At 59.2% G+C, this 25343-nt stretch overlaps 1 protein-coding gene across 3 annotated transcripts in view; it reads right to left on the bottom strand.

Annotated features, from left to right (window-relative positions):
* Positions 1-25046, bottom strand: part of Wnt7b (Wnt family member 7B) — a 50608-nt gene extending 25562 nt beyond the window's left edge. Inside the window, exons 1-2 of one of the 3 annotated variants that reach the window (XM_045153394.1) lie at positions 24899-25046; positions 2133-2359 (exon numbers count right to left, since the gene is read on the bottom strand). In XM_045153394.1, the coding sequence (XP_045009329.1) occupies positions 2133-2359; positions 24899-24969 (298 nt within the window). In that variant the 5' untranslated portion in view covers positions 24970-25046. Of the gene's footprint in view, positions 1-2132; positions 2360-3299; positions 3471-20722; positions 20863-24898 lie in introns of those variants that run through there. The other 2 variants (XM_004650389.2, XM_045153395.1) reach the window with 2 other exon arrangements.
* Positions 25047-25343: the final 297 nt, after the last annotated feature.

Genomic DNA, 25343 nt, shown 5'->3' on the forward strand with positions numbered 1-25343 from the left:
GGAGAGAGGGGCATAACATGCCTTGCCAGTGTGGGCAAGCGAAGAGTAGCCAGCCCAGGCCAGTGAGCCAGAGCCAAAGTCAAAGAAGGAGACAGGAAACAATGGCGGGGCCCTGTGGACGTGGCCTGTGAGCGTTGCGAGGAGAGGACATTGTGGGCAGGGGCTTGAACAGCTCTGTCAAAGGGCCTCTGGAATGTTCTGGGAGCCCTGGAGCAGCACCTGAAGGGAACATGGGCGCTCTCAGGAGCAGGTGACATGCAGCAGGCGGTGCACAGGGCTGAATGCCAGCCACACTAACGGCTTGCTACCCGAGGGATGTGGGGCATGGAAGGTGCATGGGGACAGCTCCACCCTCGTGTCCTCCCTCCCACAGACAGAGCTGTGGAACCTCCTCGCTCCTGGTGTCTGCAAGGCCACTTTCCAAGGACCAGCTATGACGCTCATTAAAGATAACCTGTGGAAGCCAGGCGTGGTGGCACACGCCTTTAATCCCAGCACTCGGGAGGCAGAGGTAGGAGGATCACTATGAGTTCGAGGCCACCCTGAGACTACATAGTGAGTTCCAGGTCAGCCTGGGTTAGAGTGAGACCTTGCCTCAAAAATAAAAAAAAGAAAAGAAAAAAAGCTAACCTGTGGATGTCAACGGCATTCCCTATGGGGTGGGGAACAGCTGTGAGGTCAGCATGACTCCTGAAGGGAAGGACCTAGTAGGGGCAGTCCATAAGAGGTGTACCCCACCGGGGCACAGAGGTAGAGTTCAGAGTGGCCAGCGTAACCCTCATAAGTCCCAAATATAGTCCACGCACCCACCCCCTTGGAGGCCCAGGCTAATTTCCAGGCGACAGTTCCGAGGTCCACCCTCGCCAAGGCAAGTTGTGTGGCAGCAGATGACTTTGTAACGCCAGCCAGCCCTCAGCTTCCTCACTGTGAGTTGGGGTGCTCACATGTGCCTTAAAGACTGGCAGCTGGCAGGCAGGTGGGCAGCTGGCATGGTGGGCACCCTTCCTACCAACACCCTCCCTATCTTCCCACCTGGCACCTGGAGGGAGGGAATAGCACTTGGGTGGCAGAGCCTCAGGGAGGGGGTGGTGCCACCCTCCTACCTGTACCAGGTGCCACCCACGGGCTGCTTACCGCAAAGGGGCCCCCAGGGGTTTTCCTTTGCACCACCCCAGCCCCATACCAGTGTTCCCAGCCCTGCAGAGCTGGCTCTGGCCCGGGGCCCGGCAGCTGCAGCTCGCAGGTCAGAGAGCCGGGAAACCTGGCACTATGCTTCCTAGCTGACCTTGAGACAGCCTAGCGGGCAGCCCAAGCCTCTGTCCCTGCTCACATGCATCCCACCCCACCTATTAAACACCTGCTGTATGCAAACACTGGGCACCCAGACAAGGCTCTGCTTCTCAGAGCTCACGCTACGAAGGAGGACACAGAGGCCCCGAGTGACACGTCCAAGGTCGCACTGCTGAACTCTCATGCGGGTCACGTCGTGGAAGCCACTGTTTCCTTCCAGCCCCTCTCTGGCCCTGAGGGGCACCTGCCCTTGACCTCAGCCTCTTGCTGTGAGGTGGAAGACCCACATAGCCCCAAGGACCGCACCGTCAGCCAGACCCTTGCCACCCTACCTGACATTTTGGCGGGTTACTAAATGTCATTGAATGGAGGGCCACCCCTTCTCTACGCCACCCCCACCTCTGCGTAAGATGCCCTCCCTGTAACCAAATACATCCCGCCTGAGTATCCCACAGCTTTGGTCTGCTGGAATCCCTTCAGCGGAACGAGACACATCTCACTGCTGTTCACTGCGCCCACCCCACCCCCACAGCCTCACAATGTGACGCTATTCTCTCCTGCTTCCAGGTAAAAAGCCTCCGCACAGAGAGAGGGCCGGTGGCTGGGGTCTACAAAGCTACATGGCAGCGCCACCCACTGTACTTCCACACGCCCGGCCTCAGCTCGGGTCCACATGGGTTAGTGTCCCCGAACACACAGTCCAGAGCCAGGACCCTCGTCCAGGTGCACAGCTGGTGCAGGCAGTCTGGCCTGACCTTTAGCTGGCAGGTAGGTGACCAGTCCCCCTTTCCCTCTGGCCCCAGCGACTGGCGACTGGCCCACAGGCCCACAGAAGCCCTTACCTACTCGGAGTTCTTGCCCGAAGACAGTCTTCTCGCCGAGGGCAGAGCAGTTCCAGCGGCCGAAGCGGAACTGGTACTGACACTCGTCGATGCCCATCTGTGCCCCCTCCCCAATCACGATGATGGCATCGGGACGGCTCTGGCAGATGGCACGCTGCCGAGGGGCCAGGCCGGGGATCTTGTTGCAGATGATGTTGGCTCCCAGGGCCACCACTGAAGACAGTGCTCTGTGGGGACAAGGAGGACACAAGAGTGAGACCCCATGCACAGCCAACTCTGCACCCCAGTTCTCTAGGAGTAAACCAGCCTCAAGCCCCTGCTCATGGCAAACAGTGACCCCTGACCTCTGGGCTCCTTTCCCGTCAGTGAGCACGGCCTGACCTGGAAGTGCTACAGTCAACAAAGCAGGTTCCAGGACTGCAGGAGACATCCCCCCCCCCACCTCTGAATCAAACACCCAGACATCTACATTGATGCCATGCCCACCTGTTCCCATGTGGCATGGTACACCCCAAAATCCCTGACCACAGGGCTTTCCCATCCCTGTTCTCTCCTTGACGGGCAGGAGCTGAGCCCATTGGCATGGCTTCTAGCTTCCACCCACGTCTGACCTTGATAAGGCACCTTGAGCCTTGGTTTCCACATGTAGGAAGTAAGTCCAGCGGGCACCTGCTCCTCATGGCCTGCAGGCACAGACACAGGGGCATGGCTCCTCACTTCCCAATGCGTGGGCACGGGGAGGAAACAGAAGCTGGCTCAGTGCGCACCTACTGTGTGCTGCGCTGGCACCGTGCTGCTCCCTCCCACGAGCCTGAGGCTGTCTCTGTAATGAATCCCCCTGGCAGCTCCCAGGCTGGAAGCCTCCTGCCAAGCCCGCTCTCCACTTGAGGTAATGTCAGCGTAATTGTTTGTTTTTGTAATGAGGGGAAATTCACACGACATAACGTTAACTATTCTAAAGCGTACAGCCCGCGGCCTTTGGTATACACGCAGGTTGTCCACTGCCGCCTCTATCAAGTTCCAGGCTCTTTTCATCACCCCAAAAGGAAACTCCGTACCCACTAGCAGGCACTCCCAGCCCCTCCTCCCCCAGCCCCCGGCAGCAAGTAACCGGCCTCTGTTCCCACGGAGCTGCAGGCTCCGGCAGTCCATGGAATCTCACAATACCTGTGGGCTTTGGACCATCTCCTTTCTCTTGGAGAAATGCTTCTAAAGTTCACCTGCGTGGAAGCATGCATCAGTGCCTCGCTCCTTTTACAGGCTGGATAATACTCCAGCGCACGGCCATGGTGAGCCCCTGCTCGCCGTAACTCCGCGTGCACGGACGCCCGCCTTGGGTCTGCCTCTCCGCCGTGGTGGGCAGTGTGTGAAAGCGCATGCGCATGTCTTTGTGTCCTGTTTTCAGCTAACTCTTTTACTCCCCGAGGAGCTGTAGACTGTTGGGCTGTTTTCCACCGCAGTCCCACTCTCATGTTAGGCGCCCAGAGAGGGGGCATCACGATAGAGGGAGGGGAGGGTCTGTTTCAACATAGAGTCTGGAGTTGGGGAGATGGCTCAGTGGGTAGAGTTCTGCTCAGCATGCATGAAGCCCCGGCTTCGGTCCCCCGCATTGCATAAATTGGGTGTGAGGGCGCACACCTGTTCTACCACCACCAGGGAGAAGGAGGCAGGAGGATCAGGAGTTCAAGGTCATCCTTGACTACATAGTGAGCTTGAGGCCAGCCTGGGCTGGCCCAGGCCCCTGTCTCAAAGCAGTAAGTGTTTGGCTTCAAAACAATATGTTGATCCCATTTACTGAGAGGGCAGTGGGGAAAAGGAAGCCTCCCGGGGTCCCCAAAGCGGATGACCAGGCTGTAGGCCCCTGGCACATTAAGGCTCTTTCTCTGCTTGCTACTTGCAGCCCTTCTGTGAGAGACACAGTCAGTGTTTTCCCAGGCCACCACACTCCCGTGTGGCCTGAGCCCCCAGCACGTGCTACAGCCCAGAAGACACTCAATCCCACAGCCGCCCGCCCTCCACACCTGCTAATCTGGCTAAGACCCCCCTGGGTCTCCCTCGGACAATGGGCAGACACGCCCCAGACTGGTGTTGAGGAAGGGCATCTGAACGGGTGGGGCTGGGAGCAGGCTGGAATCTGGGGAATTCAGCCCAAAGTAATTGTAGATCCTCTCAGAAACTGAGCTGGGTAACGAGCTGATGGGAACTCTGGGAACTCGAACTTAGCTGGGCAGCCAGGTGCTGCTGCTGTGGGGCAGCCACTCTGGGTCCTGGACCTAAAGGGGCCCTGGTCCCAACTTCCCCAACAGCTTTGGACCTGGCCGTGCCCACCACCTGCTGGGCAGAAAGCTCAAATGGGTCAGACTGGGGGGACCTAGAGGGCACTGGGGCAGCATTGTGTCATGGACGTGGACACAGTCCTGGTCTCTCGTCTCCAAGCAGCTCCCCCACCCATCTGACCGGTGCCCAGCTTAGACCACGTCTCCCACTGCTCAACACCTGCCACAGCTCCCCACTGCTCTCTGCTGAGAATCACAGGCCTGGGTCCAGCTTCTGCTTCCATGGCCCACCTTGGACGTGTCCACAGGTCTCTCCGCCTAGCATGTCATCCCTCCTCCCTCTCTGTGCCTGGCAAGCTCTGCTTCCCCTTCCTGACCCCAGCGAGAGCTCTGCTATGCTCCTGCCACCAGCTGCACTTGTCCTGAGAGTCCCTTACTATTGCTCCACCGTCTACTAGAGATGGCAGCTGCTTCCAGAGATGCCAAGTTTCAGCCAGATCTGGGTCCCAGGGGCAGCCTGTGTATGTGTGTGTGTGGGGGGGGGTGCGGGGAGATCCCCCTTCTGCCTGCATAGAATAGATGAATGAGGGAATGAACAAGTTGAAACCTAAGAATTACAGGTGAGACAGCTCCTCCAACTCAACAATAACAGACAACCAGACTTCAAGTAAGACTTGGACATGGTTCCTCAAACACACAACCAGTCCATGCAGAGACTCACTCAATTTCACCCACCCTTACAGGGATGCAGATCAAAACCAAGGCTTACATCCACCAAGAGGGTATGAGCAAAAAGGAAAAGGGAAAAGGTTCCAAGGGCTGGCAAGGAGGTGGAGGAATGGAGACCCTCTTTCAGCGGTCGCTGTGGGCCACAGCTTGGCAGGGGGGAAGTCACACATAGAGGTTCCTGGTTGTTCCGCTTCTCAGCACAAGGCCAAAAGAACTGAACTGGAGATATGGTTCAGCAGTTAAAAGTGCTTGCTTGCAAAGCCTGATGGCCCAGGTTCAATTCCCCAGTACCCACATAAAGTCAGATGCACAAAAGGCATGTGGGTCTGGAGTTTGTTTGAATTGGCAGGAAGCCCTGGTGTGCCCATTTTCTTTCTTTCCTTCTTTCTCTCTCTCTTTCTTTCTGTCTTTCTTTCTCTCTCCTCCTTTCTTTTCTTTATTAATTAATTTATCTGAGAGAGAGAGAGGTGCATGCCAGGGCCTTCAGCCATAGCAAACTAACTCCAGACACATGTGCCACCCTGTGCATCTGGCTTATGTGGGTCATGGGGAATTGAACCTGGGTCCTTTGGTTTTGTAGGCAAGCACCTTAACCACTAAGCCATCTCTTCAGCCTGCTTTTTAACTTTCTTTCTCTCTCTCTCTCCCTGTAAAAAATAAATAAAAATATCATTTAGGGCTGGAGAGATGGCTTAGTGGTTAAGGCACTTTCCTACAGAACCTAAGGACCCATGCTCACTCTCCAGATCCTAAGCAAGCCAGACACACAAAGGTGAGGCAAGCGCAAGATCACACATGGCCAGTAGGTGGCACAAGCAACTGGAGTTCGACTGCAATGGCTGAGGCCCTGATGCACCAATTCTTATCCTCTCTAAAACAAAATACAAGCCGGGCGTGGTGGCAGATGCCTTTAATCCCAGCACACAGGAGGCATAGGTAGGATTTCACCCTGAGTTTGAGGCCAGCCTTGAGACTACATAATGAATTCCGAGTCAGCCTGGGCTAGAGTGAGACCCTGCCTTGAAAAACCAAAATAAATAAATAATACACACACACACACACACACACACACACACACACACACATACATGTTTTAAAAAATTAAAGAACTGAAACAGATGTTGAAACAAAGCCTTCTGTTCAAGTGTTTCTAGCAGCGACATTCACGGTCCCCAGTGGATGGAAATAACCCAACTGTCCAGCAGCAAATGAGGGGATGAAGACAACACGGGGTACATATCCATGACACAGAACATTATTTGACCATGGAAAGGAACTAGGCACTCAGCTCAAAAATTAGGTTGCAAAAGCCGGGCGTGATGGCTCACACCTTTAATCCCAGCACTTGAGGGGCAGAGATAGGAGGATTTCCATGAGTTCAAGACTCTACCTTGAAAAACAAAACAAACAAACAAAAAAAAACACAAGTGTGTGTGGTGTGGTGGCAACACCTTTAATCCCAGAATTTGGGAGATAGAGGTAGAAGGATCACTATGAGTTCAAGGCCACCCTGACACTACATAGTGAATTCCAGGTCAGCCTGGGCTAATACGAAACACTACCTAGAAAAATTTTAAAAAGAAGAAGAAGAAAGAAATTAAAAGAAAAGGCTACAAGAAAGAAGCCAGATACAAAAGTCTGATTCTTCTTAAACAAGATGTCCAGAATGGGCACTTCCAGAGGCAGCAAGTGAGTCAGTGACCGTCAGGAGCTGGGAGAGGGAGGGAAAGAGACCAGTTCTCACTAGATGTTGAGTTCCCGTCTGGGTGATGAGAAAGTGCCAGCAGTAAGTAGAGGGGATGGCTGTGTGACGCAGAAATGTGAAATACCACTGAGCTGTGGACTTTTATGTTATGTGTACTTGAACAGCAGTTTAAAGAATGATTACGGCACGTGGGTCTCCTGGATGTCGGCAGACTCAGCGAAGAGCGCGCGGCTGTGGGCACTGTGTAGAGCTACACACACTTGCCAACGCGTGAACTGAAGACCAGCAAAAGGCTGCCGGGGCCAGAGCCCAAGTGACTAGCTACATGGCTAATTTGAAGATAATTTCAAAGCGGTTTCCTTTCGCAAATGGTTGGGGGGGGGGAGATTCAGGGATTACATTACACTCCCATCAGAGGAGAGCCTTGGGGGTCTCACTGTATACCAGCCTGGCCAGGATCCCTCTCTGCAGGTGTGGGATGGCATTCTGAAAGGCTGGGGGTCTGCCTGAAGCCACCAGTCCAGCATTTCGAGAGCCCAGGAGGAGGCAAGAGTGCAGATCAGAAAACAACACCAAGCCAAACTCCTGATCGGCCTGCCTCAGCCCACAGAAGCCTGGCAATAGGGTGGCCACACTCCCCTAAGCTCAAGCACATCTCGAGTCACCTCCTTGCAGAAAGAAAGCCTTTCTGTTCATTCATTCATGCATGCATGCACTCGTTCATTCTCTCACTCACTCTGCCTCATGGCTAGAGTTTTGGCCGTCATTCTCTCCTCACATTTATTCTTGGCACTAACCAGTCTGATCCCAAGGTCCCAGAGCCAGCCAGGCCCTAGCCCACCCAAGCCTTTAGGATCGGGAAGAAGGCTACAGACAGAGACCAATGAAGAGGAAACATCTCACGAACAGATGAGAAGTAAGTAACAGATGCCCACAGGAGGCAAGCAGCTTGAACACAGCTCTGTGCTGGGGTCATTGGCAGTGGGGTGACAGCGTGCCTGGCACCCACCCTGGACAGGCCACCCTGCAAGTGGGCCCAGTTTTCATTCCCCTGAGCTGCCCTACCAGGTACTTGGGTAACCAAACTAGGGAGGCCCAGTGGTTTGTAAGCTCAGAGAAGCCTGGCGGGGACATTTGCTTTTTTTTTTTTTCTTTTCCCTGTGGAAAATTCTGCTCAGGGCTTGTCCCTTGCAGTATTCAGGGACCCTAGGAGACAGACAAAATGCCAGGAACAGCGGGCCACACCATGAACTAGAAACTTCCCTGTCCTTTGGCCTGGCCTGGGAACCCCAGAAGAGCTCGGAGGACAAGACGTCCAGGTCTTTTAGACCACCAGAAACCAGCAGAGGGCCAGCAGGGACATGCTTCCTGTAGTGTTTGGGCTCTGGGTTTGGGTGAGGCACTGTGCCAGAAGGGGTGCCCTGAGAAACAGAAAGATCTTCCTGTTTGCCAGAAGCCCCACGGAGATGGGGCTGCCTCTAGGGCCAGGGGTAGGGGAAGACAGCCCCTTGCCAACACAGCCACCCAGGTCTAGCCCTTTGGGGCAACAGTTAGGGACATAAGTTGTGGGACAAACTCAGTGACAACCCTAAACCTGCTTCTACCTGGCTGTGATGCCTCAGGCGCGTTTCCTAACCTCTCTGTGCCTCAGTTTCCTCTTCTGTAAGACAGGGGTGAAAGCCACCCTGACCCATGGCAGAGGTGGTGGGAGGAGGAGGACGTGACGTACACGTACTTGGCAGCTGGCCTGGGATGACACGTAGCCTGCGTGGCCATCACTGACCTCCAGGCCTGAAAGGAGGCCCACTCCTTCCCCGCCCCCAGCACTCACGGACAAGGTCTCTCTACCCCCCGTTTCCGCCTCCTTCCGGGACCAGCAAAGCACCACACCATGCTGGGATCCCGAAGCCACCGCAGTCCTTACACACACCCCAGGGGCCACCCCCAAACCCTGTCTCGTCTGCAGCCTTAACAGGCAGCTCTGGTGTCTCCGCAACCGGCACAAGAAGCGGCTGAGACGGAGGCCAGCGCACCCATGCCTACCCTGCCCCACCGTCCAGAAAGGCTTGGCCGTGGGCGCAGCAGCTCGGCAGGCAGCCAGGTGGTGGGACTGCAGCCCACGTCCCTGTCCCCAAGGCCAGTCCAGGCTTTGTCCCCAGCCCTTCCTAGTGACAACCATGTCCGTGACCCTCAAAGATGGTGGAGGTTGGGCAGTTGTCCACTTGGGGAGTCAAAAGTTGCCTTTGGAGTGGGCAGGTCTCCTTGTTGAGGAAGGCACCAACCAACATAGGAGGGTCTCTCAGGCTTAGGCTGAGTACCTGCCCCTCACTGGCTCCTAGACACTTCTGCAATAAGTGAACGTATGAATGAAAATGAAGGAAGGAAGGAAGGGAGGAAGGATCCATGAGAGGATGAAGACACACAGGGAGGCAGCTTGGACACATCACGGGCTGGAAGAGACCCTTCTCCAGCACAGTGGCTCCCACAGGAGACCCAAATACATGAGCACAGTGAGGCAGTGGGGGTGCCCTCCCCTGGTTTACCTTGTCCCTGAGTATTTGAAGCTGGCACTGCTGGGGAGAACTGGGGTGAGAGCAGTATAGACCATGTCTTTACATCTAAATAGCCAAAGAGGGGACTGGAGAGATGGCTCAGTGGTTAAAGCACTTGCTTGCAAAGCCTGATGGCCCGGGTTTGATTCCTCAGTACCCATGTAATGCTAGATGCATGTGTCTGGACTTTGCTTGCAGGGTGGGAGGCTCTGACAGGCCCATTCTCTCTCTCTGCCTGCCTCTTTCTCTGTCTCTCTTTCTCTCTCAAATAAATAAATACAATATTTTAAAAATAAATAGCCAAAGAGAAGTAGCGTCACCACCAGCTGCACAGGGGACAGATGAAGTGGTCTCTCCCACACAGAGGAAGCCCCAGCAACCTTCGGGGCCACGATGCGGCCTGTTGTCCAACACAGACCAGGCACCTCCAACTCAGCATCGCCTATACTTGCAAGTCCCAACCACTGATCCCACATACCATGGCCCAAGACTGAAGCGGCTCAGTGCAGGACAAATGGCCCTGCAATGACAGTGACCCTCATCTGACCGCCCCTCTCTCTGGACAGAGCTCCTCCCCACATTGGGATCCTGTGTTCCCCTTCTCCCTGGCTTCTGAGTCAGAGTACCCCTGCTGTAAAGGTATTGTTCCCCCAAGCCAGGTACCACTGTCTAGAAACAGGCTGAGCCCACGTAGGCCAGGAAAGGAATCCTGGGACAGGGGTATTCCCTTCAAGGAGCAGAGTACCCCTAAGGGAGCACTTGCCAAGGGCCACAAGGTTTTCCCTCTGTCCTCTGCTCCCATGATCCCTATACGTTCCACCCCTGGCCAGGCCTAGCCCTGTTCCTGACACTCCGCAGTCCTCAGGCTTCTGAGCCCCAGGCCCAGCCATAGGCCTCTCCTCAGGAAGCCAGCTTCAACACAACCCCAGCTTGCTGCACGGGGATTTGGCCTTTCCCTTCTCCCAGTGCCCCTTCTGGCTGTGCCTGGCTCTCCCCACTCCAGAGACCCCTGCTCTGCAGGCTCTGACCTGCTAGCCTCCTTGGCGTCCTAGGACCCCCATCACTTGACCCTCAGGCTTGTCCCAAGGCCATTTGAAGAGGCTCTGCCCCTTGCTTGCTACCCACTCACCAGGGCAGGAACCCTCCCTGTGGCCAGGTACCTGGCCATCCCTAAGCTGGCCTTGCATTTGAACCTCCACCCCAACTCCAGCCCTGTGAGGTAGGGACAGGCTGGCCCAGCCTTCTCCAGGCCCCCAGCCCCGGCCCGGCCAGCTGCCCAGCTGCCCAGCTTCCCCAGCCCACGCTCCTGGCCCGGGGCACTTTGTAATTCTTCCTTCTTGGGCATCCTCAGGCAAAATATTTGAAGAATGTTCTAATTATCTATGATCGGCCAGGAAGGCGGGCCTGGGTCCACTCATCCAGGAAGTAACTCAGCAAATCCCCTGGAGGGTGGCGCCAGCCCACGTCTCCCTCAGGTGGGTAGGACAGCAACAGCTTCTCCATCCTCTGAGGGGCTAAAGGCTCTTCTTGGAGTGGGGGCGCTCTGAAGTCCCGCTGCGGCCTGTGGGGCCCTGAGACCCCAGTTCTGGGCTCCCACTGAGCCCCTGTTCCTTGCCCATTAGCTACTAACTCTTAGCTCTAGAAGCTGGCCAGGGCTCACCCAGGTCTGTGGGATGGCATAGAGCTGTCAGAGTGGAACTTGGCAAAGACCAAGGTCACTGCCTCTGAGCCACCTGTCCTCTGGTCTTTCTTCAATTCATTTCCTTCTGCTGGTGACCCCAGCTCAGTGTGGGCAGGGCAGACCTTTCCAGAACTCATTCATTCATTCATTCCCTTTCTTTTCCTTCCTTCCTTCCTTCTTTTCTCCTTCCCTCTCCTTTCCTTACTTTTCTCTCTGTTTTTGTTTGCTTGTTTTTGAGACAGTGTTTCATGTATCCCAATACAGCCTTGAACTCACTATGCAGCAGAGGAGGACCTCTCTGATCCTCATACAGCCAGGCAAACCCTCTACCCACTGAGCTGTGTCCCCAGACCCAGGGCCATCTCAATTTTTTCATCTGAAAATAGGGACAGACAGCCCTCCTTTGGCAAGTGACCCCTGGCCTAGAGAGGAAGAACCTGGGCTTAGGTGAGGCCTTAGAGGGAATATCAGAGGACAGGTCCAACCTGGCCATCCCATCTGTCCCCTCACCTGTCCTGGAAGAGGCTACATCTGTGACTAGTGGACAAAAAGAGCCACCACCCTTCCTGTGTAGTGTCATTGTGTGCCACCCTGTCCCACCTCACCCCCACAGTCTCCTCAGGGTGGGCCTTGCCAGCTTAAACTTACAAAGAAGGAAACAGGCAGAGAAGAAACACCAAGAAGTGTCTAGACGCAGGCAAGAGCCGAGGAGAGCCAGTGCCGGGCACCCACAGGCTTTGCTCAGGGAATGGCTCACTCCACAGCTCCTTCCCACCCTACACGGGGGGCTTTTGTTTCCCTCTACATAATGAGGGGTGAAGACAATAGCCAGTGTACCTGAGGCTGGAACCTCTAAAAAAAGCTTCTGTGAGCTGGGCGTGGGGGCGCACGCCTTTAATCCCAGCACCTGGAGGCAGAGGTAGGAGGATCACCATGAGTTCAAGGCCAGCCTGAAACTACGCTAGAGTGAGACTCTACCTCGAAAAACAAAAACAAGATGAAACCTGTGGCTGTAGGATCTGGGTTCCAGTTCTGCTCAGTCACTGGCCTCTTTGGGCCTCAGTGTTGGGCTGTCCAGTGGGCGGAGCTACTTGCCTGTGGGCGGGTCTTCTGTGAACAGCTCCTCCCTCCAGCCTGGGCTCTGCTGCGTTGGTCTCTCTAGGCCACTGCTCTCCTCAGCAACCAGCCAAGCAGTGCTCAGACAAGAGTGAAGCTTCCCTGATGCCTTCCCACCCTTCCACATAGTTACATAGTTGGCATTCCGGCCAGGCATCCCGGGACCCCACCCTGGAGAGAAAGAAGGCAGCCCAAGAGAAAGCAGGCATCAATCAAACGAGGGACCGGGGCAGGCTGGGGCTACTGGAGGCAGGCAAGCCACACCCACGGGGCAACACAACAGCCCTGGCCAAAGGGGTCAGCAGGGGTTGGCAGACTCGCTTAGACTCCATGGCTGCATGTTGCCTCCTCCTCCAGAAAGCCTGCCTGGCTCTACTCAATCCTCCCTCCCATTCCAGCAGGGTCACCTGTGCCAGGCCCCTGATGGGTACTGGGATTGAGATGGTCCTTCTCTGGCATTACCCCTGATATTTCTCTTTGCTTCCCACGGTAGAGATGGGGATGACCCATGCTCAGAGATGCCAGGGCCCAATAGGACTAAGACCTCCTCAGCCCAGGATGGCCCTCAGTGCCTGACCTACGGGACATGGAAGTACCCTGAAGGCCAGGTTGGGCAGGACACCAACCTGAGACTTGGGGACAGTTGGACAGATGGGTGGAGCCAGTGGGGAGAAGCTGGCAGGTCCTACACCATAAGCTAGAGAGCCTGGCCACTGGGTGGCTGGGCCGGGCCAGCACCTCCTGTGTATGCTGGACGTGTTCTGAGCTGTGGATTTGGGAGCCAAGAAACTCCTACCTCTGCAGACCACGAAGCGGGGCTGAGCGCCTGCTCAGGGTCAGTGGGGAGACAGAGCCCAGACGGGATGGGGCCTGCCTAGCCTACCCAGGACCCAGGTCAGTGTGAGCCTCAGCCGGGCTCAGACCTCTCCTTGCCCTCGGCTGTCGCCAAAGATGTTTCAGAAGCCTCCTGAGCACAGCCTGGTACCCCTCTACCCGGGACTGAGAAGCCCCAGCCCCAGCTTGCATGGCCTTCCCAGCCCACTGCCTCAGCTCAGGTGCCTCAGCAAACAAGTCACTCAGTCCCGCTGTCAGCCTGCCTGGGGGCTCATCGCTCGCGTTTTCCAGAGGAGGCTCAGAGAGGGACAGCATTTTGCCCACGTCTGCACAGCAGCCTGGCAGTGATGTAGACAAGAGGCCCATCTCCCCGCTGGCTCTGCCTCCAGGGCATGCTCCTACCAGGGCCACTGCAGCCATCCTGCCAGCCGCTGGAGGAGTCGCCCCAGCCCTCGGAAGGCAGAGGGGAAGTCAGGGGTCACAGATCTGGTTGCATGCCCCAGTCCCCACCGCTCTGGGAAATGCCGCCTGTAGTGGGCCAGCTTTCCAAAGGTAGCCGCCCTGCCCTACTCACCTTGGGAGCCTCGGCGTGAAGGGATGCCACTGGCTTCAGGGCCAGTGAGGAAGGTTCTGAGGGAGGGCAGGCTGGAGGTCTGGGCATCCTTCTATCCCTCCTGACAAGGCCTGGACACCTCAAGGACTGTCCTTCCTGAGCTCCCACAGAGAGCAGCTAGAGCTGCTGCCCTCTCCACACCGCCTGCCTGCCCAGCGGACCCCAGGGAACACTCCCTGAACACTGCGGTCGGGCCGAGGAGCACCTTAACCCATCCCACAGCCTGAGGCTCAGGAGGGTCCTCCCGGGAGGCTAGCATGCCCAACCTGGTACTCCATCCACCCCTATGGCAGGACCGCCAAGGGGAATGCCAGCTCTGCTTAGCCCCTGGTGTGGCCCGGCCAGCACTTTGACTCAGAGAAGCTTGAAGCCAGCCGCCCTACAGCCTGGCCCAGGCCACAGGATCACAGACTGGCCCCGGAATATAGAGATGATCGAGATATAAGTCACAAGTCTGGCTCCTGGGGAGGGTCGACAGCACCTGGAAATTCCCAGGATTCTTTGCCAAAGTTGAAGTCACCCCGGAAGACCAGGGTCACCAAAAGACATCCAGCTCCCAGCCTAGCCCCTACCTCCTGCTTCTGCCTGTGCCCACAGGCTGGTGGAGGGTGGTCCACTGGGCTTCTCAGGTTACCATCCTTTCAAGGTCTTTCCTGTCTTACCCCCAGTTAGGAGGTCAGGGCCCCAGGGTGTGTGCCTCAAGGCTCTGTGAATGCCAGGGAAGGCAGGCAGGAGTGAGCTCAGAGGAGGGTGGAGGCTCTCCAGTCACCATTCAGATGAGGAAACCAAGGGCCAGGCAAGGCGAGGGGTGCCACAGATTCATAGCTTAGCCAGCCACATGAGCCCACCCCCAACCCAAACACACACAGGGGTTACCATCTCTCCCTGCTCAAGCTACACTCCGAGCCACTGGGGTCAGGAACAAACAGGAAGGGACATCCCCGTGCCTGGCCCCAGAGCTGAAGCAGGAGGCAGCCCAAGTCCTTGAGAAGCCCTCGCTCAGGGCTCTGTGACTCCCGCTCTATAGAAAGCTACAGCTGCCTTGGTCATGTTGTCAACCCATGAAAATTACAATGCACATTAGAAAGGCTGCAACAGTGTTGGCTGCAGGACCAAGACCACCTCAGCAAGATGCCTTGCACGGCAGCATGGACCGCAGAGCCAGACAGACTCACATTCAAAGCTGAGCTCGGCCACCTTGACCTGGACATGCCTGCCCCCTGACCTTACCGCCTCCCATTCCTATGGGAGGGACGGCTTGGGCTCAGCCCTTGCTGGCAGCCAGGGAGGAAAGCAACTACAACAGACCCCGAAGGGAGTTGTATGTCGGGTACAAGATGGGAAGTAGGAATCCCAGGCCCGGGTCCCCAGGCAGGTTTCCATAGGTCAAGTGGTCCATTCCAGAGAAATTCCCATTCTAAGGGCTTTTGCTGTCATTGATTGAGACAGCCCTCGCTACATAGCCCAGGCTGGCCTCAAGCTCAAAATCCTCCTGAGCACTGGGGTGACAGGCCTGCAACACTGAGCCTGGACTTAGAGGCTTTTCAAAAATATATATTTTATTTATTTGACAGAGAAAGAGAGAAGATGGGCACACCAGGGCCTCTAGGCACTGCAAAGGATGAACTCCAGATACATGTACCGCTTTGTGCATCTGGCTTCATGCAGGTATTAGAGAACTGAACCCAGGCCAGCAGGCTTTGCAAGCAAGTACCTTTAATCACTGAGCCATCTCCCCAGCCAAAATCAAAGGGTTTTTGGCAGCAGGTTCATGCACCAAGAGCTGCTTCAGGGAGCTAAGGCAAGATGCCACACATCTTGTGTCCAGGGTCTTTCTCTCCAGCGGTCTGGCCACCTGAAGCCACTTTAGCTGGGCTCAGCACAGGACTTTTACACACCAAGAGGGTTGGGAGTAAGGAGCACCATGGGAGAAGGTTCCCGAAGGCGATGGAGGTGTTCAGGTGCCACTGGCCAGGGGATGCTGGCATAGGCTCTTCAGACATTACACCTGCCTGGGAGCTGCTTCTCAGCAGGGAGTCTTGATCCCCAGCTGTGCTCCAGCTCCTTGAAGGCTTCATTCACAGTCTATGATTCCCACGGCCACTGCGGGGCTGTAGAATTTCAGCATGGTCCCCTCCCAGCCCAGCCGAGCACCTGCCACAGCTGGCTGGGGACGCAGGCCCCGCCCACTGCTCTGCTGGCGACTGTGGGACCTTGGCTCCAACCCCACACCAGCAGGGCCCTTCCCCAGCATCCCTAACTCTTTCATCTGTTCGGATGCTTCCAGGGATGGAAGCTCACTGCCTCCCAGCCGCGGGCCTAAGCCTGGGGATCCACCCTCGAGGGTCCAGGAGGCCCTGAGGGTGGACAGGCTTGGAGGAGGGGTCCGTGCAAAGTCAAGCGGGAAGGTAGGGAAGGAGAGGGAGCAGGAGCGCACCTGTCCCCACCCCCACCCACCAGCCAGCCCGAAGGGAGGCCCCCAGCCCCACACCAAGGAGGGAGGACAAACGGCCGTTTTGTCCTTGGCCAGCGGGCGGCCTGCGCCACACAATGACCCTTTCATCAGGCTGAGGGAGCCCTGGGACGGGGTTTCATCTGACAAGGGAGGGCGCCCGCCTCCTGTCCCCTTGGGAGAGGAGCTGAGCCCTATCCCAGCCGGACTCAGGGCCATGGAAAATGGAGGCCTCCAGGGAGCCTGCTGGAGTTACTCTACCTGCCCAGGAGATGGAGGGGGGGAGTGATAGTGGGCTGGCCAAGAGCTGCACAGAGGGTTAGAGGGATTCTGCTCTGGACCCTTCCCCCTGACCCTGCTCTGATAGGCAGTCGAGTTTTGAAGTGTAACCCCCCACTTCTCCCCACCGCCCTCAGAACACTCAACCAAACCCCAGAAGGGGCTCTGTTCCCTCCAAGGTAGCCACAGCAGTGCAACCCTGATCTGCCTGCACCTCAGTGATAGCATGAATCTTACAGTGGCATTCAAGGGTGAAAGACAGAGGCCGCCAGTGTGATCACATGACCGGGTCCCCTGCAGCCCCAGAGTTGCCTAGGAGAGCCACTAACCAAGGAAACGACATGCAAGTGACACCTCAACCATCGCGCCCTTCATGGGATTGCCTGCCCTCACTGTGCCCCCAACCCCTGGCCTGGACAACCCCAGAGAGAGAGAGAGAGAGAGAGAGAGGTGAGGGGTTGGAATGGGAACTGGGCCCCAGGTGACCTCTGCAAAGGCCCATCTCTCTGGAGCACCCTATCTGTCCCTCAGTAAGACGTTGAGATGCTCGCTGGTTGGTGACCCTGAGTAAATGTGTCTGAGTTCATGCTCCCCATTCAGGGGTCTCTTCCATGCTATTATGTGCTTAGTTTGGCCAAGTTCTTCAAACTCTTGTCTAGATCCACTTCCTACCAAAGGCTCTCCAAGACACTCAGGGAGCTGGCACAGCTCCTTCCTGAGCAAATGCACTTTCTGGGCATTGCCAAAGGCCAGCCTCCCTGCTCCTGACACCCAGAGCCATCTGTCCCCTGAGCAGTCCTGGGACACCAGGGTCCCAGCTGAGCACTGGCTCTACATTCTCACCCCAGTGGGGTTTACCTAACCTCAATCAGTGCTCCAGGGCTGAGGAGTCAGCGGAGGGCAGGACACAGCAGGCGGAGAGGTGCTGCTAGGGGGCGAGAACCTGGTGGTCTGCATTTCCCTGCCCCTCCAGAACGCCAGGGAAGACCGGGCAGAAAGGGGTCTCTCCTGCAGCCCCAGGAGACAAAGCACTCTTGCACACACAGGGACTCCTGTCTCCTGGCTGGGGAGTCTTGCCATAGCGACAGGGGTTTGGGAGCTTGGGGCTCCAGTCCTCTCCTTCCGCTGGAAGCTTCCCTGGGAGGTAAACTATATGGGTGTCTCGGTTTAATTGTTTGCCACTGCTTGATGGGATGTCACATGCTTTCCAGCCCAGAGTTGCCCGGGCCTGACCTGAGCTATGGGGATGGGACCTTTGTTGCCCCACCTTGGGTGAGGAAACCAAGACCCAGAGAGGCTTCCCTCCCTGGACAAAATATACACCACCCTCCAGACCTTGGGTGACCTGTCTCCTCGAGCCATGTGACCCACGCTGCCCTCCTGGGCTGAGACCACTGCAGTGGACCTGATTCAGCACCCCCACCGAGGGTCATGCCCACGGGGCTTCTGGGACTGTGGTCAGCACCACCGGCGAAACCACAGTGGGAGCCGCCGGGAAGAGGCTCGGCTGAGCCTGGGCACGGCAGTGGTGAGGGCCCCCTGCTCCCCTCAAGCCAGGTGGTCGGTGAGTAACCACCCTGTCACCCATGAGTCATTCAGCTCCCCAGAGCAGGCGGTCACCATGACAGGCTGTACCGGAAGACATGGGGGGGTCGTCACAGCCAACCACCACTTCTAGGAGAGGGAGGCCCAGACCGGAAGGGACCTGCCCTTATAGTGGCTCAGTCGGTTCTCTCTCCAGGTCTGGGCCAGGCCCCATGCCAACTGAACAAAGCACTCCAAGCCCTCCCCACCTGCCCTCCCTTGGACCCTTACTGACCTCCACTGGCCCTGGGAGCCCTACACCGACAACCTAAACCCAGGCATGGCCAGGGCTTCCCAGCGCTGTCTCACACAGCTGGACCCTACTCAGCATCCGGAGAGGGCTCAGGGCCCTTCCAGGCCAGCAAACATGTCCAACCCGATCAGTGGGATTCACTGTGCACGGACCACAGCCCAGCTCAGGGAGCTGGGAGAACAGCCCAGATGAAAGGGGCAGGATCAACTGTTTGCCAGTGTCTGTGATCCCAGCAATGGGATGCCTTCTGGAAAGTTCTCTGGAGCAGAATACAGCCTCCACCCAGGGCCCCTCCTAGCTATGGCATCCTCTGGGCATTCCTGCAGTGCTGGGGGGGGGTTGCACATCGACCCCCCTCACCTTCCATAGTTCTCAGAGCTCTTCTGCATTGGCTGTGTAGCCCAGTTCCACCTCAGTGTCAGGGACACCTGAATCAGGGCCTTCTCACCATGCACACTCGAGACCAGTTCCTTCGCAGCATCTTTAGAACCAACCCTGTGACACCCAATGAGGCAGGAGAGCCCAGGGCCACGAGGGCCATGCCCAGGGCTGCTCCTGTGAAGGGTAAAATCAGCACTTTCTCCCCACCACTCTGGTCTGAAGACCTGGCTGGACTGGCACTGGAAAGCAAAGGTTCCGGTCTGCCTGATGCCCCCCCCCACCCACATTTCAGCCCCAAAGGTGGCTGTGTAGAATCAGGACAAGCCTGAATGGGTGCAGATGGTGGTCACTACACGCCTGAAGTGGGGTCGTCCCACAGGAAGACTGGGGGTGGGGCGTGCAGAGACAGACTGGTCTCCATCTGTCACGGAGCTCCGCAGTGGCTGAGGGGCTTCCCACTCTAACCACCAGCCCTCTTACACTGATCCCCAGCCCTCTCTGATGGGCTCGCGGCCTCCACCCCCTGGACACCTCCCCAGGAACACCAACCGGCTGCCAGTTCCCAAAATGATTTCTCAGGCAGAGTAGCTGCGGGTTATTCAGCTAAGACTGTGATGCCAGGATTCTGGAGAAGGGGAGACCTCACAAACCCCACGACGGGAAGCCCAGAGCCCCAAGACCCCTTTGGCTGATCCATTTCACGGGACAACAGAAGCAGGATTCTCCTGGCCCAGGTCCCCCACGGATCAAAGGTGCCCACAGGGCCCTGCGCCCTGCTTGGGGCGGCTTGCTACCCCCCACCCCAGGCGATGCCTCGGCAGCCCGGGGCTGCCCGCCGGGCCTGGAGCGCTCCCTCTGCCCGGACCTTGTAATTATGTCCCACAGTCGGGGAAACCGCGGGCCTCGCAGCATCTGGCTGTGGTTGCGAACTTTTGTTTCAAGATGCACGACTATTTATAGAAGGAAAACTGGTAGGATAGTAATTTCCTAGGAGCTGAAGGAGAAATTGGCCGCGTCTTTATTAAAAGGGGTGGGGGCGGGGCGATTTATTAGGCCTGCGGCAGCGCGGAGAGAAGGGGGCGGCGCGGGGAGCGGGAAGGCGGCGGCTGCCGCCTCTGGCCGCGTTAGGCGACCCCGGACGTGGCCCGCGTGTTAAGGAGGGGGAGGGGGAGGGGAGAGAAGGGGAGGGAGCGCTGGCTCTGAGGTTTAATCAGTAGCATCCAGCTTAAATTCCCCCAAACGGCGGTTCCATAAATCAAACTTCTTTTTTAAATCGGAGGCCAGAGCATATGCGTCCCATTAGGAGTCGGGCGAAGCCACCACCGCGCGCGGACGCGCCCCCTCGGCTCGCTGGGCCGGCCCGGGCCCTGCCCCCGAGCTTCCCATCGCCTGGTGGGCGCTGCCCTGCCCGTCTCTCCGCGCCGGGCTCCGCGCGCTCTGGCCCTTGGCCTCGGTACCTGCGCGCTCGGCCGCCGCCGCCGCCGCGCGCTCGCACACTGCGCGCCCTCCTCGCCCCCAGGTGAGGAGCCTCCCGGGGCGGGGGCCAGGCTGCCCGGCGCGTAACCACCGCGCGGGAGGCCGCGGCGACGTGGAGGGTACAGCCTGGGCACTGTGTGGCCCCGCGCAGCGTGCACGTGTGCCGCTGTGTGCGCTGCGAGGCGGCTGGGAGCGTACAGCCACCCTTGGTGGAGCATGGCAGTGAGCGCAGCGTGGGTTAATGTGGCACTGGAAGAGGGTCCCCCCCGCTGGTCCAGGACGCAGCTAAGACTCGGAGGGAAATCTCTGCGTCTCCTGGCTCGCTCTCTTTTCCCTCCCTTCCCGTCTCGCCCCCCCACCCTACCCCGCACCCTCACCCGCCCGGTGCGCGCAGCCTGATCGGCGCTGGCCATGGCACCACACTCAAGCCACTTTTGCTCGGCCCCCGCGGGCTGAGGCTTCTCACTGCCACAGCTGTGCCCCAGGTGTTCTTCCACAGTGGTTTAGGACAACAAAGTGATCCAAAGTCCCTGGGGCTCCCGTGCGCCCAGCGCCCCGCCCCGGGCCCTTGTTTGCTTCCTTCCCTGCCCTCCCAGCTCCAGGAGCTGCGGCCAGGGGCTCCCCGCCCGCCCACCCCGCCCGCCGCCCGCGGCACTCACAGGTAGCTGCCGCTGGACAGGAGGAGAAAGATCTGCGGGCAATAGACGGAGAGGAGCGCGCTGCGAGGCGACAGCAGGAGCATGGTGGGCCGGCACGCCTGGCGGGGCTGGGAAGGCCCCACCCGCAGGGCTCCTACGCCAACTGAGGCCGGGGTCCTCGCGGCCCTCCCGGACACAGGGCGGTAGCGCCGCGCGCTAGGGACCGGGGCCTGCGGGCCGGGGGACGGTAGTCTCCCGCGTCCCGCCGCCAGGGCCGCGCATCCTGCTGAATCTGGGGCAGCGGCGGACGCTGGGGCTGGAGTGCGGGGCGAGGGCCAGGCGGGGGACAGTGGGCTCGCCTAGGCGGCTGTCTGGTCCTCCGTCCGTCGGTCGGTGCGAACCCGCTCTGTCGCTCGCTCTGGCTCACGTCCCCAAGTCTCCCGAGGCGCGCAGCTGCCATTGGACAGGCCGCCCCTACATCCGCCTCCTCCGCGGGCGGGTTTTTTTAAAGGGAAGGCTGACCGGAGCATGCGACGGGAGCCGCCCCCAGGGTTTGCCCAAGTTGCCTTGGCCGGGATCCCCTCGCCGCAACCTTCTGCAAGCCACACAACTACGGAGGGCGCACCTGGGGGGAGGCACCTCACAGTAACCGTTCAGGGGCGTGAGCTCCTCCTAGGGTCTGCGCTCCGCAACGTGTACTCGTGTGTGCACGCATGTGCCTGCCGTGTGTGCCTCTGGAAGCATGGGCGCTGTGCAGCCCGCAGGTGTGCGCACAGATGCGCTGTGTGCTGCGCCTTAGCCTTCCCGGGGCAGCCAGGTTCGAGGCTGGGTGGGGTGCAGGGGCTGCTGCCCGGCCAGACCCGCCACTGGGGTTGTAGTCTGTGTCAGGCCCGAGAGCCCTGCAAGCCCAGGTCTCATCACACAGAGCCCTCCGCCCCCCAGTCTCTGGCTTCTGCACCTCTCTTCTTTTGCTCCTCTGTGAGGAGTTGGACGAGGTGGGTGTAGAGAGGGATTCGTCTAAAGAACCCTCCTTCTAATGAGATTTTCTTTTAGGCTAGAATTGCAGAAATGGGGCCCCACTTCCTAGCGTCTGCTGAGGCGGGCTGCATCAGAACGCCCCAGTAGAGAAGTGGAGACGCACACAGCAAGGAAAGTGGCAGGAAAGAGGAGCTGTGTGACATACGGTGAGTGACTCTGGGTGGCTTTCTTGGCTCCTGGGCCTGGCACGGAGACCCCTCCTGGGCATCCTTCTAACCTTCAGCCTTCTCGGACCTTTGTCCCGGACCCTGGCTCCTCCAGCCTGGACACAGGCTAATCTGGAGCTCCGCTGACCTAGCTCTTGGGCCTGGATTCTCTCTGTCCTGCTTGGGCGCCATCCTGGATGGACAGCAGCTCCATCCACAAGGGCCCTGGGTTAAGTTCGGTAGCTTCCCAAAGCCACTGTGCTTCGAACCTGCCTCCGCAGTGCAATGTGCTCTGGGGTCCTGAGGGCTGAGCTCTGGCTCCTGCCTGTGTGTGCAGAGCATTGGCTGCAGGGCATGTGTGGGGTGAGTGCACCAGGAGGGGTTCCGGAGACCCCCTGCACATGCACATGGAAACATGCACCAGGAGGGGTCCCGGAGACCCCCTGCACATGCACATGGAAATATGCAGCAGAGGGGAAATCAGGAGCTGCGCTACCAAATCTGATTAGGGGTTGAACTCTTATGACCCCCAGATTCCCAAGTCCAGAGATTCCGTTTGGAGGTGTCTCCAGAGAAGCTGCTGCACCCTATATCTCACAGTCATTAATGATAACAAATAAAGAGTTTGCCAGTGGTTGCTTGGACTGTTTACTGGGATGCCACCGTCACCACGGTCAGGGGAAAGGCTCCCACGGCCAGCAGCGCATCAGCCAAGGGAAGGGTGTTTCCTCTCCTTCCGATGAGGGAGGGGAGGCTGTGTGGGCAAAGAAGCCACTAGAAGCAGAGGCATCGGCACCTGTGACCCAGGGTTCCCAAACCTCCTCCTCAATCCACTGAACTCCAAGGTCATCTAATCCTTTAGGTCACACGTAGGCCCCAGCTGCCTCTCTTACACAGAAAGATGAGAGAGAGAGAGAGAGAGAGAGAGAGGGAGCAAGAGAGAGAGAGAGAGAGAGAGAGAGAGAGAGAGAGAGAGAAATCGGTTGAGATTACAGAGACTTCCATCCTCCAGAGTCTGGGGAGGAGCGCGTGCTCCCCGTTCTGCCCTTTCTCTCCTCAGCGAGTCCTAGGGTAGGTCTCGGGCTTCCCTGGCTGTTATTCCACAGGATCTCTGGAGACCCGGTTTTGGAATCCCAGAAGTGTGGACTGGGGGGGGGGGGGTTCCTGGAAGGGGAGGAGTTCTCTCTCTGGGTCTTCAGGACAAAGCCAGGGCCACCCCGAGGGAAGCCTGACCACTAGCCCTGCCCCTCAACACAGTCCTGGGGGAAGCGGACACAGGGGCCTGGGAACCCCTCTGGGTCTCGCTCACCTGCTCTCTACTGAACACTGGCTACCACGCCATCCAGAGCAGCCAGAAACGCAGAGCTCGTGCCAGGAGGGAGCAGGAGGCAGGAAGATGGCGCAGAGCTCAAGCCCTAGACCCAGTCTCAGGCAGCGGCACAGGACCTAGGCACCTTCTTCTGGGACTGGGGACAGACTTGTTTCCTGTCGCTGGAGGGGGAGGGGCTGCTTGCTGAGTCCTTTGGCGAGGACCCTGAGCCGGGGCAGTCAGGCACCTAACTCAAAGCCCTCCATGCTACAGCCAGGTAGCAGGGACCGGCCTCCTGGGGGGGGGGTGCTGCAGACCCCTGGTAGGCTCAGAAGAGAATCCAGAAAGCAGTGGCCTGCCCACCCTGCCCCCACCCCCAGCAGGCTCAAAGCCAGCACCCCTCACCTCCATAAACAAACACCCAGGGACACAGCCTACCCAACACAGACCTACAACAAACACTGCCCTCAGCGGCCAGCCGCAGACACCCCGCCCAGCTCTACCGGGCTGAAAGTAGCATGGGGGCTTCCAGCCCTTCCTCCGAGGCCACCAACTTAGGGTTTCCGTCCTCGGTGAGCCTCGGCGTCTCCACTTGTACCCAGACGGAGGACAGAAGGGCTGGAAGGGTGCTGGTTATCAGGTCCAGCTTCGACCTCTAGCCTGGGAAGCCCGTCTCCCAGGTACCGGAACCCGCCCCTCCTACAGGTCTGCTCAGCGGCGTTCCTCTGGCCTAGATGGGGCTGGCCTTGGCACAGCCGGCGGCGCACAGTAGGAGCGCGGGATGCAGGTGCCCGCAGGTGCGAGGGGCCCGCGGCCAGCGCTGAGGAGTGGGCGCCCCGGCGAGGTGCACCTCGCTCCCTGACGGTCACCCTGCCCCTCCACCCCCAATCGAGGGAGGCCGAGACAGATTCTGTCTAAAGGAGATCGCGGCTCAACAGGTAAGGACTCGGCTGGGTTCAGGAATGTGGAAATACGACTCGGAGCAGCTACCGCGGCGAACAGCGAGTGCGGCCCGCCTGGAGCCCGCCCGCCCGCCCGCCCGGCCTCGCCAGGGGGAGCGCGGCGAAAGGGGGCCGGGCCCGGGGCGGGCGGGCGGGCGGGGGCGCGGGCCCCGATCGGAGCCCGAGGCGGCCGCGCCGGCCTCGCGGCCCATCCTGAGCCAGCCGGACGAGTTGTCAAGGTAATTTCAACACGTCCGGGTGATGGATAGAGACGAAGGGCCGCAGCGGGTGCCGAGCCTGCGCGCTCGCGGTGGGTGCGCGCCCGGCCTCCCCCCGCTGCAGGACGCCCCCCGCCCCCGCCCCGGCGCGCCCTCCAGGCGGCCAGCGCTCGATCCGGGCTCGGCGCCCAGAGCAGCCCGGGGGAGGGAAGGTGCGTCCCACCCCCGGGGCCTGGAGCCCAAACAGGTGAAAGTACGAGCCGGGAACGCTCGCCGCTACCCGCGAGCCCGCCGGTGGCCGCCCGCGCGCCGCGCTCTCCCTGCTTCGTCCTGAGCTCCGCGCCCCTCTGGAGCACTCCTCGCTCGTGGTGGGGGGGGGAGGCGGCGGAGTCTCTCCCAGGGCCGGGGCGAGCGTGCGACTCGCAGGCCAGTCTTGGGGCCCCTACAGCCGCCCTACCTACCCCCTCCGGTGCCCGCGTCCCGTCGGAGAAGCCCGGGAGGTGGCTCTCCGGGTTGCCGCCGCCCCCGCCCACCGAAGCACTCACCCGAGCTTCACGTAGAGGACGCCAAAGCAGAGAAACACGTAGAAAATCCACTTGCGAAAGTTTCTGTGCATGATCCAGAGAGGGGGGCTGCGCCATAGACAGCCGCGGCCGGAGAGGACGCGCGGGCGGGCCGGGACCAGGGGTCTGCAGGCGGACCGCGCTCAGCCGGCGCTGCGGCTCGGGCGGCCGGCGACGCGCGGGCACTGGGCACGCGTTGCCACCATGGTGAGCCCAGGGCGCCCCAGCCGCTGCGTGCGCCCGGGGGAGTGACCCGGGCCGTGGACCGCGACCTCGGAGCCCAGCGGAGCGGCCGTGGGGTTCTGCGAGCGCGGGCCCGGACCAGGCGCAGCAGGCGGGCGGGTGGGCGGGCAGGCGCTGCCTCGGCCGGGCTTAGCCGCCTGGGGCCGTGCGCGCCTCGCCGAGCGCCGCCGCGGCCAATGTGTCC

The sequence above is a fragment of the Jaculus jaculus genome, chromosome 6, assembly GCF_020740685.1.
Source record: "Jaculus jaculus isolate mJacJac1 chromosome 6, mJacJac1.mat.Y.cur, whole genome shotgun sequence".
Lineage (NCBI taxonomy): Eukaryota > Metazoa > Chordata > Mammalia > Rodentia > Dipodidae > Jaculus > Jaculus jaculus.